The sequence below is a fragment of the Orbicella franksi genome, chromosome 14 (assembly GCF_964199315.1).
Source record: "Orbicella franksi chromosome 14, jaOrbFran1.1, whole genome shotgun sequence".
NCBI lineage: Eukaryota > Metazoa > Cnidaria > Anthozoa > Scleractinia > Merulinidae > Orbicella > Orbicella franksi.
This window is the reverse complement of record NC_138158.1, coordinates 4,704,493-4,718,707: the sequence shown is the minus strand read 5'-3', so window position 1 is coordinate 4,718,707 and position 14,215 is coordinate 4,704,493. Positions and strand designations below refer to the sequence as shown.

The 14,215-nt window shown below is 38.2% G+C and overlaps 1 protein-coding gene across 1 annotated transcript; it reads right to left on the bottom strand.

Moving 5' to 3' along the window:
• Window positions 1–9,004: 9,004 nt before the first annotated feature.
• On the bottom strand, window positions 9,005–13,040 carry LOC145468941 (uncharacterized). Its single transcript, XM_081452656.1, has 4 exons — window positions 12,814–13,040; window positions 12,167–12,289; window positions 11,059–11,265; window positions 9,005–9,300 (listed from the first exon to the last, which is right to left on the bottom strand). Exons 1-4 carry the CDS (start codon window positions 12,962–12,964, stop codon window positions 9,146–9,148), a joined length of 636 nt encoding a protein of 211 aa, XP_081308782.1. The 5' UTR covers window positions 12,965–13,040; the 3' UTR covers window positions 9,005–9,145.
• Window positions 13,041–14,215: the final 1,175 nt, after the last annotated feature.

Sequence of the window (14,215 nt, the reverse complement as noted above, 5' to 3'; positions counted from 1 at the left end):
ATTCTAACTTTAAATTTACTTTATATTTTATATGACTTCTATTAAATCGTCAGGTTTTTTTTTTACCGACATTCCATGAAATATCGATCTTCATGTACAGATTGACCAAGCAACCTTTATTTCGCTTAAGATGGTAACAATACATCGGGAGAGCGCAATTAAACTTCCACCGCACTAAGAAAATGGAGCTGGCCACCTTCTGCCTTGTCACCAAGGATACTCGAACAGCTGTTTATAAAAATACAATTAAACCTGATAAAATGATTTACTGTCGTTTCAACTGCTCTCCGTCACAATCTTTCTAAGAGTATATATACACGAATCAGTAAAGTGTTTCGATTGCCTTTTCTGCGAATTTTTACCTTCCCTACTGGCATTTTACTGTTTGCCACAAAACGGTAGAAGAACTGACCAGTAATAGATACAGTTTCTACTTAACATTAACTTGCAGGTTGTCATTTTGGAAAGTCAATCGAACGCGGGACATAGCTGTTACCGCGAGCTACGGAAAACAAAAAAAGAAAAAGAACAATATATTGACCTCGCCAATTCATAAACAGTGACCCTTGGTTTGCGAACTCAACGATTCCACGTGTATTCACCTAATGATTTCAGCTACATGACATTGCTAAGAAACCAAGTAAGCACTACAATCGATCTACTGGTTTCAAAGTCTAAAATATTGATCTCCAAAAGTTTCAACTTCTAGCATAGCAACTCAAAACATTAACTGTTTACTCCTAATTAAGGCCTAATTAAAAAGATTAATTTTTTCCTCAAAAGTTAGCTTTTGCCTTTTATTGACCAATTCTGCGAAATTAGCCGGATTTTTCGCCTGTTGATTGAACAAAACGCCCACTGAATCCGCAGGTTGGGATTTCTCGCGATTTCACGAATGTTACCACTCCATTTCCATGCTATGTTGATTTCACGTGGTTTAAATAAATCATAAAGACGTTGAAGGTTCATCGAGTTTACAGAAGGAAATAAAAACGAGTCTAGATAAATTAAAAAGGTCAGCAGAAGGCTTGTTGTCCTTTCTGAACCAAACCTTTTCTTTCCTCTTCAGCTCTCTCTCTGACACTGAGAGAGCGAGCCAAACTTTGAGTTCATAATTAATTTTTGGTTATCACGCGAAGACTTGGATTTATAACGCTCTACTTTCATGTGGTGCTGTTTATTATGCTGTATAAGGTGGTTCTAACTTTTAAGTCCGTGGATGAAACCCTAGTGTGTGACCATTCAAATGAAAGCTATTGAGCAGTACTTTCATGCGGTACAATTTATTATGATTTCAAGGTGGCTCTAACTTTTAAGTATATAGTGCACTGGACAACGCGTTCTACGTTACAAGCCGTGTTCAGTTCTTTGCTTCATTCAACTTAGATTTCTAATAAACTGCAAGTAGTTTTTATTGACATAGATACATGTGACCCATATCTGAGCCCCTGAGACCTCTCAGCAGAGAGTTACTAAGCAAATATTCTGAATATACATAAACTGCTGCTGTATCAATTTTATCTATCGTACTTGAGGGGATTTTGCGCGGTCAAACAGATCTAAAGAGTGTAAAATCGGCAAACTAGTTACAAGTAGCATTTACATCCCTGGCGCGCTGCGTGTTTGCAAAAGCGAGCATCGATTGTAATATTAACGAATTGATCGTTTGTCACGTTTAAAATACTCATAACAAGCAGTAAGGATAAGAAAAGAGTATTTGATCTCCAACATGTGTAATATTCCACTTGTATCGATGAGGAAAACAAACCAAACTCTAGATAACCATAACAACAATTACGAGCGTTGATTGAATTTTTTCGGCAATGTTCGTGTTCCGTAACTTTCCGAACAACTTCCGACTAAACTAAATGTTACGCAATTTAAGGGTTCAAGACTTTCTCATCCGTGTAGACAATACGAATGAAAGCTAATGAAAATACAGTTCATGCGTGTCGCTGAAAATAATGTTACACAAAGTGATTCTACCTTTTGAAGCACTTCCATGGTGCTCTGTTTGTTTTTAAGAGAATACCCCTTCCTATCAAACTGGTTACAATTGGCAATGTACTTCAGACAACTTCACTTTAGAGGGATACATGTTATCAATAAGATTTAGAGAGTGAAAACTAGTTAAACAACAAACTATTTGTAAGAAGAAATTACAGACTACACGCGCTTCGTGTTAACAAATGCAAGACCAAGAATCAATTGAAAAAGACACGATTTACCGTATCGTCTCGTTTAAACGGCTCATAACAGGCAAAAGGAATACGATAGAAGTATCTGATCTTTCCACTTGTTTTGATGAGGAAAACAAACCAAACTTTACATAGCCATAACAACAGTGACTGAACTTTTTCGGCAATGTTCGTGTTCCGTAAAACTTCCGAACAACTTCCGAACAACTCACATGCGACGGAAATCAAAGGTTCGAGAATTTGTCATCCGTGTGGACAATTGAAATAAAAGCTGATGAGAATACAGCCCATGCGTGTCGCTAATAACAGTGTTACACAAAGTGATTTTAACTTTTTAACGTCTATTATATCACTGTGTTTGTTTTCCAACATTACACGTCCCCACCCAACATTTGCCTGTGTATTTTATATGACTTCTGTTAAAACGCCCTTTTTTCAGCGTCAGTCAATGAAATATGGTTTTACGCATCTCTTTACCATCATGGTAAAAAGAAGTCCGAAGAGCACAACTAATAAACTGGATTCCGCTTTAACAAAATGGAGATGGCCACCCTCTGCCTTGTCACCAAGGATATTTGAACAGCTGTTTATAAAAAAAAACTTATATCCCGATAAAATAATTTACTGTCGTTTCAACTGCTCTCCTTCGCAGCCTTTCTACGAGTAAATATGCAGGAATCAGTAAAGTGTTTCGATTGCCTTTTCTGCGAATTTTTACCTTCCCTAGCGACATTTTACAGTTTGCCACAAAACGGTAGAAAAACCAAGAATAGATACAGTTTTTACTTAACCTAATCTTGCAGTTTGTCTAATAAATTTACAAAGTCAATCGAACGGGAGAGTTATTTCCGCCAGCTATACGGAACACAAGAAAGAAAAAGAACAATATATTGACCTCGCTAATTCATAAGCAGTGACCCTTGGTTTGCGAACTCAACGATTCCACGTGTATTCACCTAATGATTTCAGCAACATGACATTGCTAAGTAATACAGCAAGCACTACAATCGATGTTGCTCGTTCCAAAGTTTAAAATATTGATCTCCAGAATCTTCTTCTGCTAGCTTAGCAACTCAAAACATTAACTGTTTACTCCCGATAGTAGCCAAGTTCAAAAGAGACTAATTTGTATTTCCCAAAATACTAGCTTTTGCCTTCTACTGAAGAGTTCTGCAAAATTATCCTGATTTTCCATATGTTGATTGAACAAAACGCCCACTGATTCCACAGGTTAGGTTTCTCACGATCTTACGAACATGATATTACTCCTTTTCCTTGCTATGGTGATTTTGCATGGTTTAAATGAATACACAGTCTTTGAGCGTTCATTGAGGTCAGCGAATGAAATAAAAGCGGGCTGGGGGATATGTTTCTTAGATCAGACCTATTCTGCGCCAATTTTCAAATTCTGTCTTCTTCTCTTTCTTCAGTGAAGTTAACCCTATCACCAACAGAATAAAACTCTAAGTCGGCAATTAACGTCGTGGTTGTAACTTGAAGTCTGTGATTCTATGGAGCAATATATTTACATCTACATCCACATCTACATTTAATAATTTGTAACGCTTTCGCATCCAATCAATTCATTTTCATACGGTACTGAACTCTTACACCTGACCGGTTGAAACTTTCAATCAAATGAAAGCTATCGGGCAGCACTCCATAAGATACTGTTTATTATCCTATTATGAAGGGCGCTCGAACATTCAAGTCTGTAGATCTGTGGTATGTGCCAGCTTTTCGAGTTGTTTGCAAATCTTCCCTTCATACCTGCTTCTATTATAAACCGCCAGTATTTTCATTTACGGAGTCATGAGCTCGGCAAAGGCATAAAAGGACGCCTGCAACTGATCTGAATATAGCTAAATTGATAATGCACGAAAACTTTGTCTACTGCAATTATGAAGACTATGAACTGTTAATCAAACAAAAGAGTGCGAAAACGACATATCACGCGAATTTCGTGTTTACAACACTGAGCATCGGATTGAAAAAGACACTAATTTACCTATATTTTCTCGTTTAAAAGGCTCATAACAAGCACGTAAAAAGGAAAATAGAAGAGTATTCAGTTGATCTCCACCATGTGTAACATTCCACCTGTTTCGATGAGGAAAACAAACCAAACTCTAGATAACCATAACAACAACTCCGGACACTGATCGAAATCTTTCGACAATGTTCGCCTTCTCCGTAACTTTCCGAACAACTTCCGACTAAACGACACGTCACGTAAATCAAATATTCGAGATTTTCTCATCTGTGTAGACAATTGAAATGAAAGCTAATAAGAATACAGTTCACGCGTGTCGCTGATAATAATATTGCACAAAGCGATTCTAACTATTTAAGTGCTTTCATGTTGTTCTGTTTATTTTTCAACATTGTATGCCCCCACTCCACAAACTCCTTACATTTGATCATGTGCTTTGTACAAAGTCTATTAAATCGTCAGTTTTTGCAGCGACAGTTCATTCCGTCCATGAAATGCCCGCTTGACCGATCACTACAGGATGACTAAGCAAATTTGTCCTTTTTCCCGGTTAGTGAATAAATGTTCTGTATGTACGTCAGTAAATAAGTAACTGTGTTTATTTCCTCTTTTGCTAGTTCATAAACTTCTCTTTAAGAGGACATAATGACGTCAATTAGGTCTAAACAGTGCCAAAGAGTCAAACTGTTTGTCGATAGTTTGTAGCCAGAACGCACTGTGTTAACAACAGCGCGAGAATTTATTGAAAAGTGTTAAATGTCCCATTCTTACAAGTAAACACAGATTTAGACACAAAATACATGGTTAAGAGTAGTAAAATGGTCATCGTTGCGGTCGACATTCAAGTTTTTCTGATGAGCAAAACAAATCAAACTTAAGATAACCATAACAACAATTACGAGCGTGGACTAGAAATTTTCGGCAATGTTCGGGTTCTCGAGCAAAACACGATCACTTGCGACGTAGGCAGTCAACCGGATCAACAACTCAAATGAAAGCTTATGAGCAATACTTTCATATGTGCTAGTGCGGTTAACTTGCTTGTATAAGCCGTTATCAAAACGTTGTGGATGAAACCCTAGTGTGGACCATTCAAAAGAAAGCTATTGAGCAGTACTTTTAAGTGGTACTGTTTATTAAGCTGTACAAGGTGGTGCTAAATTTTTAGTCTGTGGATGAAACCCTAATGTATGGCCATTTAAATGAAAGCTATTGAGCAGTATTTTCATGTGGTACTGTTTATTATGCTTTATTGTATGGCTCTGTCTCACAAGGAGTGGGAACTACCAAATTCACGAATTTGACTGGCTAAAATCGATATTGAAAGAGGTCTAGATTTTCCCATCTAGACCGGCATCTAGATTGGTAATGTTTTGCAGTGAAAAAGTTGCAAACTAAAATGCAAAATCATTGACTATTTTCATCTAACAATATTTATTTATGGAAGTGCCAAAAAGCCCGATGAGAAAAAAAAAGTAAAGAGGACGAGCAAAATTTGGCAGAATTAAATTCAGCTCATCGCCGTTCGCAAACAAAATGACAGTTAGTACAAACCAGTTACATTAAACGAATTAAATTGTTCTTGTTTGCGCCATATAAAAATTTCTTATTAACCGAGCTTAGTCGGTCTGTATGGGAGAATCTTAACCTCGATCGTGTTTACAGACCTCGGTAAAGATTCTCCCATACAGACCTCCTGCTCGGTTAATAAGAGCTAAGTACAAGGTGGTGCTAAATTTTAAGTCTGTGGATGAAACCCTTGTGTGTGACCATTCAAATTAAAGCTACTGAGCAGTACTTCCATGTGGATTTGTTTGTTTTCAGACATTATAAAAAGCACGAACTGCAAGCCTTTTATTTTTATCACTCTTTGCAATTACGTCGTCAAATTTCACAATGACATTTCGTGGATCTTAAGAAATGTGTTCAAAGATCGTTACAGAATGACAAAGCAAATAATTCAGTTTCTCTTAGTTTTCTCCGTTAATCGACGGTTTCTGTTTACACGTAAATGAGATGATTGCTTCCAGTTAGAAGAGTATTAGCCATTGTTGAACATAATTCAAAAGTAATCTACCCTTGATGACCTTGATATCATTACAGAATGACTAAGCAAATAGTTTACTCTGTTCATCAATAAGTCTTCTGCAAATACGTAAATAAACTATAAATACGATGATTATTACCAATTGACAAAGCATTGGACATGAGAGCAGTTGAAAAACACTCTACTCTTGAGTGATTTCCTTTGTTAGGTGTTAAATGTTCAAGAATCATGTTAAACAAGACCATTCTCACTAATCAGTGAACTGAATCTGCCACACTTAAGATAGCGCCCGGGGGAGCTAAGACTCCCATCTGAAAAGGTCGGGGATGCCCGGGGGAATTCCCATATAAAAAGAACAGAGGTGCTCGCCAGAAATTTTGAAAAGAACCCCTAAGAGGTACCAACATCCCGTCTTGTGGACGTGGCTTGATTTTTTTTATTTTTTTTTTCACCTCTAAGAGGTACGAATTCTCATATTCAAAAGCTTCCGCTGTGGACCTTTTCTGGCTAAACACCCTAAGGGGACCCCTAAGGGGTACCAAAACCGCTTTTTTAGCCCTAAAACGTAGGACGGGTACCCCCGTCCTTTTTATATTTGAGTCCCACTCCCCGGGGTGGGGACAGATGATCGTCGTCTCGCTTAGGGTGATAAATCCCGGAATTTGGTCTCACTTAGTGTTCAGAACGAAACGCCACTAGCACTAATGAAATATCTTTTTAGGGTTGTACTCGAAGAATTGAAATTTCAAAATGCTGTCACGTCAAAACTCGGCCAGATTAGCCTCCTTTAGGGGTTTAATTCTAATTTTCCGACGAGCATATATCCCCGACCTTTTTACATGAGGTTCCACTGTCCCCTTCCCCTTCCCCCTTTCCCCCATCCCCTTCTGACTTGTCACGCACTCCTCCTGCGTGGGAGGCTACAGTTAAGAGTGCTGCGAGTCTTATGAGGACTTGAAGTCGTCATACGTCATTTGTCCCACTGTATGACGTATTTTTGACGTTCCTTTGAGCGTGAAAACGGCAAACTATTTGTCAGCAGTAATTTACAACCCACGCAAATCTTGTCAGTTAAGTCACAATATTTGATCCCTCTTAGCAATGCAAAACTCAATTCCCGACATTAGCCGGAAGTTTCACTGGTCTATTTATACACTTAATCTGACGAGCAAAACAAACAAACAAAACTCTAGGTAATCATGTCAACCAACGAGAGCGCGAATTGAAATTGCTCACATTTTCCGAACATTCCGAACAGCTCACGAACCAAAGGCGAAATAAATCTGGTGTTTAGAGATTCTCGGCCATCCATGTAGACCCTCCGTTCAGATAATAACAAACAATATTTTTGTATTTAGTGCATACTAGCTGGTGTGTAATAAAGTGCTCTTTCTGTGATGTACTTCTTGTACGAGGTATTCACTGATTGCTATTTGTTTGTACTGAATGAATTTGAACAAGACGCTTTTGCGAATCAGAAAACTACTGTCCATGTACACATTAAGGCGTGTTACTTTATGAGACCTTGAAAGTGATTGTACCAGGGATCGAATAAACAGAAACTTGGCGATAATCTCAACCTACGCACAAGGTCACCTACGCTACGCACACGGTCACCTTGGAATCAAGTTGTCAGTTGACATTTCAGGAAGGAATTAAAAGAAACTTTAAAATCATAAACTTACTGACGTATTCAGTAAAACACCAAAGAGGTGACAATAAAGCAAATAGGAATAAAAATAAGTAAAATTAGGGAAGATTGAGCGGATCAACCTCGAACGACGAATTAAAAAAGATTTGGCTCAACTTATGAAAATGCGTCAATCTTTGACCATGTTGACGCAACTCTCTAAGGCTGTTTTACAATATGTTCTACTCTGACCTCAAAATAACGCACAGGATCGATCAGAAATCAAACATTTTCCCAGTCCTTAGCTATGATCAACCCTTTTTGCTTGAAACTTTTGTAGAGTGGAGAAAGTTTCTGGTGGTGGTAAGAAATATCGAAACCAAGGCGGCACTTAAATGAATTGCGTATTGATGACGCCAGAAAAATACTTCCAACGCAGAGAATCAAATCTGTGGACGTCGTAATGTGAGTATTTTGTGAGAAGAGAAACTAAATAGACGAGATTGAAAAATGAACCTGGATTTGAATACCTCTGAGGATACACTTCTATCCAAAATTTGATACTGTCTAACAGATAAATAAGGACGGCAAAGGCCAATTTTTAAATTTAAAAATTGCATGGTATGGTTTCGTTTGAAAGTTTCATTTTCGATCAGTAGCTATCACAAATAATGACATCGGCAGAAAAGTCATTTTACGTATACCAAAGCGGTCGACTTACAGAGTTATAAACTGCTTGGTTCATAACAAAACGATTAACTTACCTACCCGCAAACTGCTCATATTTAATACCACTTAAACAGATTGTGCAAACGCGACGCAGTAGATTTTTCCCTCCCTTTCCTATTCGTTCTTTCGGTCACATTTTTAGCTGTTTTCATGCGAAGTTAGGAGGAAGATGACGATTAAAGAGTATCCAGGCAGAATTCAGACACAAAAGAATTAAATACAGACGTCCCATGGTAATATTAATGATTTTTCGTGGACGCGTAGTGACGATCAATTCCGCATTTAAAAGTAATTATAATAGGCAAACTTTAACTCTAACAATTCTCTCTTTATCTCTAACAATTTCCCCAACCAAAAGACTACAAGACAATTGGAAAAACAAAATTAAATCTAAAGTCGGGGGGAAGATTGACTCAGTTGGGTTTCCCATTTTTTCAGTAGTGAAAACATTTTTTTTTTTAAAATCAGACTTCAAAAGTAGTGACAGGTTATTACTTATTTACCCCACCCTACTAAGTGGTATGTTAACTTCACTACTCACTTTACCCCTAACCTGGTGTAGGTGATCCAACATCTTCTAATCTTCTCTGATGAGCTTCAAAGAGCGTCAGATAATCAGGATCGTCTTGTTTCTGTGTTTTGATTATTCCGTGATGTTGGCGCACATCTTCCAGTGACGCTTCAGATCCTCCGTCTGAAAATTCTGAACAACGCATTGTCACTGCTCAGTACAGATTGGTTCAAATCAGTATTAAAATTTTAATAATAATGCTATGCAGTGCAGATTTGCGCTTGCGAAGTTCTCTTAAGAGATATTAAGAAGAGCTTGTTAAATTCATTAATTGTCCAATCCGAGCAAGAATAATTGTATATAATAGAGAGATTAAGCATGACGTTACGTCCAACGGCAAACGGCAAAAATGAAACTTTTGCCGTCTGTCTTCAGTTGTCTATACAGTAGAGTGAAAATATTGTATTTGTGGTGAATAGTAGGAGAGATTTTTCTATTTAGTTAATGATTAGACGAAAACAACACAAATTCAGAGTTAATCTTTGCCGTTTGCCGTCTGCTGTAAACGTCATGCTTAAACTCCCTAATGACTTCTACCTTTTTACCTAATCTGTAAGAAAGTTAAAACTGATTGTGACATGACGTGTATAAAAGACTGACAAATTTATGCTTATTTTTACAATTAATAATTAAGTTTGCAGTGTCACCCAATGGGTCCCTTGTTTTATGAGTCAAAGGAGTTCACGAGTCAATGGGTCAATGAGTCAACTGACTGATCAGCGCGCGCGGTTTTTCACAAAAATTATTCCGATTTCCTTGACGTTTCTGTCACGTCCGTGGGCTATGGAAAGCATGACCGGTGCCAGGGCGGTGGAAGGACTCTCATATAAAAAGGTCGGGGATGTTTATCGTCTCGCTCAGGGGTGAAAATCAAGGATTCTGGTCTCACTTTGGGCGCTCGTGAGGAAAAGCCACTATTTTTAGCTGTCAAGGTATCTTTTTAAGGTGCACGCCAAGAAAAAATATTGAGAAACGTTCTTATTTCGGTTTTTAGGCTCGATTTCCGCCGTTATCTCGAGTCCGGTCTGCTTGGGCAGGATCCTATCCTGAACAGCGGCTGGTAATCAAGCCTATTATGTTTTAAGTAATATCTTTCAGGGGTTGAATAAAGTTTGAGCCACAACCAGATTGATCTCCATCAGGGGTTTGATTCGTGTTTTCCGACTTGCATTCCCGGACTTTTCATATGCAGGTGGGCCGGCGGCAGCGAAGGAATGCACAATGTAACTGCAACACAAGACTTAAAAAGTGTAGCTTATTCGTATGGGGAGGCCCTAGGACCACTGAAAAGTTTGCATCTTTTCTGGCTATCTGCTAAGCCCCTCCCAAACCCTTTAATCATTCAAGGAGGAGTTCAGTGCCAATGCTTCTATCAGCCTTTCATGCTGTGGTACATAAAAGTGTATTTTAGCGGGCCCCCAGGGAGGACATTCAAAAAAATGGCACAAAAGGGAAACAACTTTGAGAGGGGCACCCGGAGGGGACTCCAATATGAAAAAGGTCGGAGATGACCGTCAAAAAATTTGAATTAAACCTTTGAAGAAGAACAATCTGGGCTTGGCTTTAACTTTCTACCGAATAGCCTCGATTATCAGCTGCTGTTCAGGAAAGGAGCCTGTGCTAGTAGACTTGACTTGAGAGAGCGGCGGAAATTGAGCCTAAAAACGGAAATGAGAGCATTTTTTACTGTTATTTTTTCAAGTGCACCCTAAAAGATGCTTTGACAGCTAAAAATAGTGTCGTTTGGTCCTGGACATCCTAAGTGAGACTAAAATCCTAGTTTTACACCCCTAAGCAAGACGACAAACATCCCCAATCTTTTCATATGGAAGTCTCCCCAGATATTAGCTTACGTATAAGTGAATACAAAAACCTACACTTTTCACTCACCATCATCCTCTGCTTCCTCCTCAGGCACCGTTTCTTCTGCCGCCTCATCTGAAGCTTTTGCAGACCTGGCATCAGTTCCAGAAGACACTGAACTAACCTTGGAGGTCCTGTTGTCTTCCACTAAGAAAATGTAGCGATCTCCATCCTGGATGAAGCGTGTAGATTTTTGTGCTGTCGAGGCATGGCTGCTGCTGAGAACTATTGGAACTAAAGATTTCAGCCATGTATTAGCTTGTGCATTACAAAATCGTATATCTTATGTACACAGAAATGTTGAATTAAATTGCTGTTTGTTTGAACTCTTTCTACCCTGGGTTTTGCTCCTCCCTAGCTTCACAAACAAATTTGAGCTATACAGCATTGCAACAAAGAAAGAAAACTTCTAGACACAGGGTAACGTTTTTCAAAAACAGATGGAGATTTCTTTAAATTAAACTGAAACCTCCACCTTTTTGAAGAAATCCCAGGAGAAGACCATGGCACACAGAGACAACTTAACATTAAGACATAAAGAGGCAAACAAGGTGATTGTATTACAACAAAATATAATAAGTCTGGTAGGTTCTTACAGGATGTCTGTACCAGGTTCAACTTTAAGTAAAACTGCATGTAGACAAATGACTTTGGGACACCTCTTGTTCAATTTTAATTGCGATTTTAGGTTTATCTAAGTATGTGTATTACTATAGAAGGTTTTATCTCCCCCTCTTATTTACCCTTTAGTCTTACAGTGATGGGTGTATCCCTTTGCAGGACCCCCCACTCCCCACCCCCTAATGTAGATGTAAATGTAGAGACAAAGTGTAATGATCAGGAACCACAGTAGAAGACAATACTACATAATTTATTTCTAACAGTTTGTTGCTCCCACTAAAAAGACTCCTTCTGCAGGGGGCCTGCACTGCATTATACTCATTTTGAAACTTTCAGTAAAGGCCCTCCTCAAGCATTGTGAGCTTGGTCATGTAAAAAGCCACAATGTGTCATTCAATAATGATTTTAGAATGCCTTTTGCCTTAAGGGGGCACTGAGCCATGTTCTTAAAAACCACATTAAATTTTGTGACTGCAACTGAGGCATCACCTAATATAATTTGTGTTTCACATACCTTTGTCAAATGATAGAAACAAATCTCTGATGTGACTAGTTCCAGGATTCTTTGAAGCATTGTTCTTTGCTTCCTCTTGTTGATTAACACCTGCTTGTGGTACTGAGGTCTTCTGCTGTTGATCTGTTGAAAAAGAAGCTAAAATCAAGAGCCGTGATTCATAAGCTACCTGTCTGGAAAAAACTGTAAGTATCAATACTACTTGAAGAAACATCTTATACAGCTTTATAAGCGAGTGACCTGAAGAACCAATAAAGTAACCTTCAGATACATACTATGGCCAGTGTAATCATTTTTTATAACAAGATCTGTGTCCAGATTATTTAAAGAAATATGATGTAGAAATGTAACGTTTGTGTCTCTGATTTTCTGACATGACATTTGGGTAGAAAAAAATTCAGATGGATCATAATTTAGTGGCATAATAATTTGAATGAAAATGAAAATTCAGGGAAAATGAAACAATTATCAATACCAGAAAGCTAAATAATAAAACATCTCCAAGCTATTTCTTTCTCACTGCATCAGCCCTCTCCTCCTTGTGAAGGAGAGGGAAGCACTAAAAGAGCAGCTGTAACTGTAGAAATAGATAAAAATATTTTGATTAACTGTACTATTTTCAAATAATAAAAGACAGACAGCAATACCTTCTGCTCCTTTAGCTTCTGTTGGATTTGGCAGTGAAGGACTATTTTTGTCTGTGCCAACCTTTACCTCTGTTGAGGAAGCTGGACCTACAGAGCTTCTTGTTTCAGTGGTCTTGTGGGGCATCGCAACTAAACTAGCTACACCTTGCATTCATGCAACCTTTAAAAAATAAAACCAAGAAATATTGTTTCTGACTAAAGAAAACGATTAAGACACTAAGAGGAAGTGTTCACTGTTCTAAATGAAAAACCAGTGTAAGAATCTGTGAAGCTTGTACTGTTTTAAACTTAGACTTATATTTTAAATACTGTCCCCAAATTAAATGAAAAATCTGCATCAGTCAGAGTTGTAACTTTGTCTGACATAGCTACGTTCACTAATGGTACTTATCAATGAACGACTTTACTTTAGTGTTTCATGAGAAAAACTCAAGCTCAATTTAAGTTACTAAAATGACATGCCAAAACATCTGCAAAAATTACACAATGCTATTAATCAATCAATACATCTAAATAATTTAACTTAAGCATGTAGACACAAGACGTAAGTGAAAGTATATTAGAGCACACTAATCAAAAACATTGTCGTGAATGTTTCTATGGCAATCTATTGCTATGGCAATGTGTCAGTCCTTCAACTGTGTTATAAAGAGAAATTTTTAAAAAGATTGCAGCACGCTCTTGTTACATTCGAGTAGCCGACCTTCCAAAATTCGACATTTCCTTTCTTAAAACTGTCCAAGAATTATCATTTAGGTTATTAATCATACCTTTTTTGGAAATCTTTTTATCGTCAAACAGAAGAAGGAGTTTTTCAACGGTTTCTCTATGCTTACTGCAAGTGTTTGCGAATCCCAAACGAATTCAAAATGGCGAACACGAGAGTGATGAGAAACTCGTCCCCATGGCCCCAGGGTCTTCTCAGAATTTCGTGGCCGCCATCTTGAATCTTTGTGCCGGCGCAGGTTCGCGAATTGTGCCACTTTCCTCTTGAAAACCAATTCTTGTAAGCTACGCCTTCGCATTGATTACTTCCGAGCTTGGCATGGGAGCCCATGTCCATGCTTCATCTTTAGAGCTGGTTTCTCCCCTCTTATTTTTCACAATATACCTCAATAGACCCGCTCACGTTACATGCGCCTCTAAGCGGACGCTTTGAAAATAATCCCCCATGGATAATACAAACAAATGAGAAATTCGTCTTACGTTTTTCTTTAAGTAAAAAAAAAAACAAACGTTTTGAAATTTTGCTTAACGAATCCATGCGTACGCTTTTGCCTCTATCAAGTTTGTTTCACGCCTAATAACCATAGTCTATTCAGAGGCGTGTTGGGCGGGTCGTAGACCAGGCCGCTTGAACGGTGAGCTCAAGGTTTTTTATCAGCTGATAGTTTAATGGCGA

What these genes read in the sequence shown, in the direction of transcription:
- LOC145468941 (XM_081452656.1), bottom strand. Translation starts at nt 12,964, where the DNA reads ATGCAAGGTGTAGCTAGTTTAGTTGCGATGCCCCACAAGACCACTGAA. An exon ending in AGAAGCTAAAGGAGCAGAAG is followed by an intron (nt 12,290 to 12,813) that starts GTATTGCTGTCT and finishes CTTTTTCAACAG; the next exon opens with ATCAACAGCAGAAGACCTCA. An exon ending in GGAGGAAGCAGAGGATGATG is followed by an intron (nt 9,301 to 11,058) that starts GTGAGTGAAAAG and finishes TGCGTTGTTCAG; the next exon opens with AATTTTCAGACGGAGGATCT.